General features: G+C 50.8%; 1 protein-coding gene across 1 annotated transcript; it reads left to right on the forward strand.

The window, feature by feature from the left end:
• Positions 1 to 239: 239 nt before the first annotated feature.
• Positions 240 to 7,081, forward strand: LSM2 (LSM2 homolog, U6 small nuclear RNA and mRNA degradation associated). Its single transcript, XM_002714282.4, has 5 exons — positions 240 to 1,138; positions 1,728 to 1,795; positions 6,299 to 6,329; positions 6,447 to 6,506; positions 6,608 to 7,081. The coding sequence occupies exons 1-5, from the start codon at positions 818 to 820 to the stop codon at positions 6,731 to 6,733; spliced, it is 606 nt and encodes a 201-aa protein (XP_002714328.3). The 5' UTR covers positions 240 to 817; the 3' UTR covers positions 6,734 to 7,081.
• Positions 7,082 to 7,804: the final 723 nt, after the last annotated feature.

Raw genomic sequence — 7,804 nt, forward strand, 5'->3', positions numbered from 1 at the left:
CAACAAACCCCTGACAAATGGGTACTTTTAATATGTGAGATGAAACATGAAGGATTTATAGTCTTAACTCTGTGAAAAAAAAATTTCCACGTATTATGTCATAATACTGCATGTTTATAAATACCTGGGGACCATGAGTATGGGAGATGTGTTAAATGTGCCTTTGTGTCTCTGTGTTTGAATGGTAACATTTATAATTGAAATATTAAAATGGGATTTTTCAAAAATATTTATTTTTTATTTTATTTGGATGGTAGAGTGAGAGAAAGAGAGAGAGCTTCCATCTGCCGATTTACTCCCCAGATGGTAACCACAGAAACCAGGGCTCTGGAACCCCACTGGGGTCAGAGCCCCAAGCACTTGGGCCATGATCTGATGCCTTCCCAGGCACGTTAGTGGGGAGCTGGATTGGAGGTGGAGCAGCCAGGACTCCAGGAAGCCTGCTGATACACAAGCAGCGACCGGCCGCACCACGACGCTGTGGGAATAGGTCATCTCCATCCCGAGCCACAGTCTGTTTAGCTGTATTCAGTTTTTACTGGATAGGCCCAATCAACAGTGTGTAAGACATGTGGAGACTGAGGTTCGGTCTTCGAGGAAAAAGTCTATTGGGAACCTTTTATGACATCAAGATCCATGTTCAGGCTACCCCTGACCTCAGGAACTCACTATTTAACTTATCAAAGTGCAACATAGAAAAATGCACAAATTATGATGAATTTTCACAAACTCCCCAACAGTCCTCAATAAGAAGTATTGAACAAATTACGTTCCGGATAGCCGTCGGAGTTAAAAACACAAAAACCGTTGCCACGCCATGGTCCCAGCATCTCCGACCCCGCTGGCCGCCACTCCGGCCCACGCCTGCGCAGTAGTAGCCGTCCGCCCCCGGAGGAAGTGGGACGGCAGAAGCCCCGCCCCTTTCCCGGCGGCCTCCCGCGCTCCCGCTCACCGGCTCTCCCGGAGCCACGAGCCCTTTGCGCGCTCCCCTTGCGTCCCCGGAGCTCTCCGCGCGCCTGCGCGACCGCGCCCCGCCCCACGCGCGGGCTCGTGTTCCGGTTCCCGCCCGGCCTCCGGCCCGCGGCACCCGGCCCGCTCCTGCCTAGGTTGGTCGGCGGCCCTCGGCGCCAGCACCATGGTGGGTACCGTGACGTCACAAGTGGGCGCCCTCGGGGGACCCGGGCCTTGTGGGCCTTTTAGGACGTAGAGGGAGGTCCGAGCTCGGCGCCGCTGGGCTGGAGTTTGGTCCGAGGCTTTTCCCTCCATCCTTAGTTCCTGCGCCTCGGGTTCGGAGAGCGAGTGGGTTTCTCCGCCGCAGGAGGAGAACCCTCAGCAACTCCCAGAGACGGTCGGCGGGCGACTGCGGGACAGGGAAAAGCTGGATCTCTGGGAGCATTTCCCTGCCGCAGACCGGGCTTCGGGGGCCGCGGGTGGGATAATCTGCCTTCTGCGGGAGGCGAGGACCGCGACCCGGGGAGAGGTGGCCGGGCGTGGTAACGGGTGCAGGGCAGGTCTCTGGGACTTTACGCGAGGGGCCCAGTGGAGCGTGCGGAGTTGAGTCGTCTGTGCTCCAGCCCTTGGCCTCTGTAAAGTGAGTATGTGTTGTGAAGTTTTGGGAAGTTAGGGGCGGGGCATCCCAATGCCAGAATTTGCTCATACTGGCCTGGGATACCGCTCCCCACCGGAGTCCCTTCCCACGTGATGGTTTTCCCCCTCTTGCCCAATAGCTCTTCTACTCCTTCTTCAAGTCCCTTGTGGGCAAGGATGTGGTCGTGGAACTCAAGAATGATTTGAGGTAGGTGTCTGGGGTGGGTGTGCCCGCGCCCTGGGGCCTCTTCAGTTTGAACTAGTGTTTGGAGGCTGGACATGGTGAGAGAGAGACAGAATACAGATTAGCCGGGAAGGTGAGCTGTGTGTGTCGCACACCTGTGTCATGTGAATGAAATGTGTTGAGATGGAAGCTATTCTGAATAGCGTAGGTGGCATGATCTACCTTTTGTTAGTGTCAAGAATGAAGAACAGATGAATACAGTCCCTTTTGTCTCACCTTGTTTTACATCTCTGGCCCCCTTATAGCAGGGGCTGCTGATCATCTTTCAGGTCCTGGATTAAATGCTGTATCCTTGAAGAGACACTTCCTGGTACCGACCGAGAAACCCCTCCATCCTAGTCTCTATTTTGTTCCTAGTGGGTGCTTCTCGAATTGGGTTTAATAGAAATGTGTTTTCTGCCTGTAGCTTATTTTTCTTTTTTATTATTATTTTTTATTTTTTTGACAGGCAGAGTGGACAGTGAGAGAGAGAGACAGAGAGAAAGGTCTTCCTTTTCTGTTGGTTCACCCTCCAATGGCCGCCGTGGCTGGTGCACCGCGCTGATCGAAGGCAGGAGCCAGGTGCTTCTCCTGGTCTCCCATGCGGGTGCAGGGCCCAAGGACTTGGGCCATCCTCCACTGCCTTCCTGGGCCACAGCAGAGAGCTGGACTGGAAGAGGAGCAACTGGGACAGAATCTGGCGCCCTGACCAGGACTAGAACCCTGGGTACCAGCGCTGCAGGTGGAGGATGAGCCTACTGAGCCGCGGCACCAGCCTATGGCTTATTTTTCAAACAGGGCCACGACTATGCTTAATGTTGCCACTGTGTACCTAATGCCCAGTATAGACCAGGTATATAGTAAGTGCTTAATGAAGGAAAAAAACTTCCTATCCACTAAGCACTGTTCTGAATACTTTGTTAATTCATATAATTTTTTTTTATTTGAGACACTTGTCTTTTTTAACACAAGCACTGAATGAAATAATCTTCATTCTTTTTTTTTTTTTTTTTTTTTTTGACAGGCAGAGTGGACAGTGAGAGAGACAGACAGAGAGAAAGGTCTTCCTTTGCCATTGGTTCACCCTCCAATGGCCGCCACGGCAGGCGCGCTGCGGCCGGCGCACCGTGCTGATCCGATGGCAGGAGCCAGGAGCCAGGTGCTTTTCCTGGTCTCCCATGGGGTGCAGGACCCAAGCACCTGGGCCATCCTCCACTGCATTCCCTGGCCACAGCAGAGAGCTGGCCTGGAAGAGGGGCAACCGGGACAGAATCCGGCGCCCCAACCGGGACTAGAACCCGGTATGCCGGCGCCGCTAGGCGGAGGATTAGCCTAGTGAGCCGCGGCGCCGGCTAATTCATATAATTCTTATAACACTGTTGTGTGATATACCCTATTTTTAAATACATATTTTTGAGGATTTGTTTATTTGAGAGGCAGAATTACCGGGGTGGGGGTTGTGGGAGAGAGAGAGAGAGATATCTTCCTCCATCTGCTGATTCACTCCCCAAATGGCCACAATGGCCGGAGCTGGGTGGATCTGAAACCAGCAGCCAGGAGCTGCTTCTGGGTCTCACATTGGTGCAGGGACCCAAGCACTTGGACCATCCTCCACCGTTTTCCCAGGCCATTAGCAGGGAGCTGGATTGGAAGTGAAGCAGCTAGGACTCAAACTGGTGTCCATATGGGATGCTGGCACCACAGGCGGAAGCTTAACCTAGTATCCCATAATGCCAGCCCCCTACCCTGTTTTTAAAGTTGTTATTATTTACTGACTTTTGTTTATTTGAAAGGCAGAGAGACAGATCTCCCATCTGCTGGTTCACCCCTTAAATACTTGGAACAGCCAGGGCTTAGTGGGCCGGCTCAAACCAGGAACTTGAAACTCAAGCCAGGTCTCCCACAAGGGCGGCAGGAGCCCAGCTTGAGCCACCACCTGCTGCCTCCCAGGGTGTGCATTCACAGGAAGCTGGATCAGAAGCAGAGGCGTGAACAGGCGCTCTGATAGGCAGTTGTCCCAAGTGGCATCAGAGCCTCGGTGTCAGATGCCGCCCGCCCCCAGCACACACATATCCTGTTGTTGCTATTTTACACATCAAGAAACAAAGCTTACATAGGCTAAGAAACTTGCTCTCATCTACAAAACCAGTAAATGACAGCCAGAACTGAAGTCTATTCCTGTCTGGCTTTTTTTTTTTTTTTTTTAATTAAAAAAAAAAACAGGATCATACTCTCTTTGTTGTTGTGAAACCTTTTTTTTTTAAGGATTTATTTATTCATATTTAAGAGGCAGAGATACAGAGACAAGTGGAGAGATGGAGAGAGAGAGATCTTCCATCCACTGATTCACTCCCCAAATGGCTGCAATGGCCAGGGCTGGGCCAGGCCTAAGCCAGGAGCTGGGAGCTTCTTGGTCTCCCACCTGGGCACTGAGGCCCAAGCACTTGGACCATCTTTTGCTTTTCCAGGTGCATTAGCAGGGAGCTGGATTGGATTGGAGCAGCCAGGACTTGAACTGGTACCCATAAGGGATGCCGGCACTGCAGGTGGAGGTGGAGGTCTAGCATTTTTTTTCTTTTTTTCTTTTTTTTTTTTTTTGAGAGATCCTCCATCTCCTGGTTCACGTTTCAGATGCCCATAGCCTCTATGCCTGTTCCAGGCTTCAAAGCTGGGAACTGGGAACTCAGTCCAGGCTTCCTGTGTGGGTGGCAGGGACCCAGTTACTGAGCCACCACCTGCTGCTTCCCAGAGTGCATTAGCAGGAGGCTGGAGTCAGGAATGGAGCCGGGACTCAAGCCTGGGCACTCGGGTGTGAGATGTGGGCGTCTTAACCACAGGCCAAGTACCTGCCCACGAGTGGCATCTGTGTGGGATGACGACCTTGCTGTTGGTCACTTGGGCTATTTCCATTCATTTGTTTTTTCAAAAATGTCTTGAACATCCTCTATACATTTTTATCCTGATTTTTTTAATCCTTAAAATGGAATGTATGTTTAAAATGCTAACACTTATTACACTATTATCTTTTGGAAAGATTGGGTCAATAAATGATTTCCTCAACAGTGTCTTCCACATTCCTATGTAAGAGTTTCTCGGGGAAGCACAGACATGGCAGAGAATGGTGGGGACAGGGCCTTGCCTTTGAGGACAGAGCTCCCATTTATGGCGCTGGCAGTGACATTATGGATGGCATATGGGTTGGGACCACATGGTGAGTCGAGTATGGAAACCAAAACCAGCCTTAGGCAGTTCTGTAAGATGACCCATGTTTGATTTTTCTTCTTTCCTTCCTGGGCCTTCCAAATGACAAGCCTAACTTGTGTTATAATCTGAGGCCCCAAAGCAAGGGACCTGTCCATTAGGTTGAGAGAAAAGCTTTGCTTTCATGCTTGTTCTCAGACCTGATGTGGCACTGCTGAATGCAATTCCGGGGAGCTGTTTCACTCCCAGATGGTGGGGTGCTGGCACGTTTTTCAGCAGCCCAGGATGTGGTGAGACAGCAGGTCTCATACTGGACCTCAGAGACAGTTTTACAACAGAAATGCTGATGTTATTTCTGGCAGGATATGGACATCTTGAAGACTGCCATTTCTTAAGATCATTTTTTAAAAAAACAAATTTTAAAAAAATATAGGAGGCAATAAAAGAGCAATTGTTCTTTTTCTTGAATTTTTATGTATTACAAAGAGAGCTTCCATCTGCTGGTTCACTTCCCAATGGTCAGTGACAGCCTGGGAACTCAATCCAGGTCCCCCATGTGGATGATAGGACCCCATTTACTTGAGACATCACCACTGTCCACATTAGCATGAAGCGAGAGTTGGGAGCCAGAGGCGGGTATTAAGCCCAGGGACCTCACTATGGGACATGGGCATCTTAGCTGACGACAGCTAGGCTAGCTGCCTGCCCCAAACAGCAGTTATTCTCAGAGGGAAGAAAACCTATCGGCAGCCTTTAGTGTAGCGCACACACACACACACACACACACAGACCGTTATCCTGTGTCCTCCCTTGTGTAATCCACACATCAGTGTTCCAATGAACTTGGGATTTAGCAGAGACATGTGTGAGGATTAAAATTCAGGTGGCCAGATGGGAGGCTGGCCTGGGTTGAAGCATGAAGTAGGAGGACCTTTGTAGACAGCAGTTCTAAACTTTGCCTAGGTCCGTAACTTCTCTGAGCCTCTAGGTGGTAGTATCTCCCTTGTGAGAGGCCTGTAAAGATGACAGGTGTGGAATGGGGATCTAGCTCACAAGTAGTAGCCATGAAGAATGGGTAGGTTTAGGGAGAGACGATGTGGGATCAAAAATAACCAAGCATTCTGGTGATTCTGTCTTTTCTACTCTAGGGCTTAGGAATGCCCGCTTTTCTGGCTTCCTCAAGTCCTTGACCACCCTGAACCATGTTCTCAGCCCAGCTGTGAAGTCACCTCTGTATTGATTTGGGTACAAACTAACGTGGTTCTCCCCTCCCTCTGCCCTTGACAGCATCTGTGGAACCCTCCATTCTGTGGATCAGGTGAGGTACAGCAAGGGCTCCCAGTCGGTCCTGGGGAGAGGGGAGGGGGAGCTGAAGGGCTGGACAGTGCCATCTCGTCTCCAGGGTTAATGATGGTGGTTCATCTTCCTCTCCTAGTATCTCAACATCAAACTAACTGACATCAGCGTCACAGACCCTGAGAAATACCCTCACATGGTGAGTTGGGTTGGTGGAGAGGAAGCACCTCCAAAGCAGGAGGCCCTGGGTGGATAGAGGACGTTGTAAAGGTGTTCTCACACGTGTCTGTCTTTGTCTAGCTGTCAGTGAAGAACTGCTTCATCCGGGGCTCCGTGGTGCGCTATGTGCAGTTACCAGCAGACGAGGTGGACACACAGTTGCTACAGGATGCAGCCAGGAAGGAAGCCCTGCAGCAGAAGCAGTGATGGGGATCCCCTTCCCGCCCTCCACTGGGGATCCACAGCCTGTGGCCCAGCCCGGACCCTTCCCCACCGTACTTGAAGTGTTTTTTCTTATAATGATGAATTTTTTTTTTTTTTTTTTAAAGGGGATGAGTAGATGAGAGGAATAGTGGGGAGCAGCTCTTCTGTGTTGAGAAGGGAACACAGAAGGCTGGGAAACTAAAACCTTCCCAGTCCCCAGCACCTGCCTTTCTCGCTCCTTCCCTGGAGATGGCGGGAGAGTCTCCCGGGTCTTCCCAGGAGAGCCCGGGATTCATTATGGGGATGGAAGGAGTCTGTCCCGCATCGGGAATAAAAGATATGCAAAGCTGAGTCTGGTTCCGTGTGTGTTTTCAGCAGAATACTGAGGTGATGGGAAGGATGATGAATTCATCCAAGCCCACTCCCAGTCAAGCCAGTCGACCTCCCAGCATTTCCTGTGCCTGTGTTCCTTGGATAAAACATTGAATACCTCAGCCGGGCCAGCCCCACCTTCATGTTTACCCTCTGGCCCTTTGCGTATGTTGCACTGACTACTAGATTGCGTGCTGCCCTTCTTTTTTTTTTTTTTTTTCTTTTTATTTATTTGAAAGGCAGAGTGACAGACAGGATCTCCTGTCCACTGGTTCCATCTCAAATGAACAAATGCCAGGGCTGAGCCATGGCAAAACCAGAACTCAGAACTCCATCTCAGGGCCAGCGCTGGGGCCTAGTGGGTAAAAGTCTGCCCATCTCATATGGGCACCAGTTCAAGTCCCAGCTCCCTGCTATGGCCTGGAAAAGTAGGGGAGGATGGCCAAGGCCCAAGGGCCCCTGCATCCACGTGGGAGACCTGGAAGAAGCTCCTGGGTCTTGGCTTTGGACCTGCTCAACCCTGGCCATTGCGGCTATTTAGGGAGTAAACCAGCAGATGGAAGATCTTTCTCCCTCTAACTCTGTTCTTCGAATAAGTGAATCTTAAAAAAAAAAAAAAAGAAAGAAATCTGGGTCTGGCCAGCGCCACAGCTCACTAGGTTAATCCTCCGCCTTGCGGCGCTGGCACACCGGGTTCTAGTC

The sequence above is a fragment of the Oryctolagus cuniculus genome, chromosome 5, assembly GCF_964237555.1.
Source record: "Oryctolagus cuniculus chromosome 5, mOryCun1.1, whole genome shotgun sequence".
Classification (NCBI taxonomy): domain Eukaryota; kingdom Metazoa; phylum Chordata; class Mammalia; order Lagomorpha; family Leporidae; genus Oryctolagus; species Oryctolagus cuniculus.

What these genes read in the sequence shown, in the direction of transcription:
- LSM2 (XM_002714282.4), top strand. Translation starts at nt 818, where the DNA reads ATGGTCCCAGCATCTCCGACCCCGCTGGCCGCCACTCCGGCCCACGCC. An exon ending in CCCTCGGCGCCAGCACCATG is followed by an intron (nt 1,139 to 1,727) that starts GTGGGTACCGTG and finishes CTTGCCCAATAG; the next exon opens with CTCTTCTACTCCTTCTTCAA. An exon ending in GAACTCAAGAATGATTTGAG is followed by an intron (nt 1,796 to 6,298) that starts GTAGGTGTCTGG and finishes TGCCCTTGACAG; the next exon opens with CATCTGTGGAACCCTCCATT.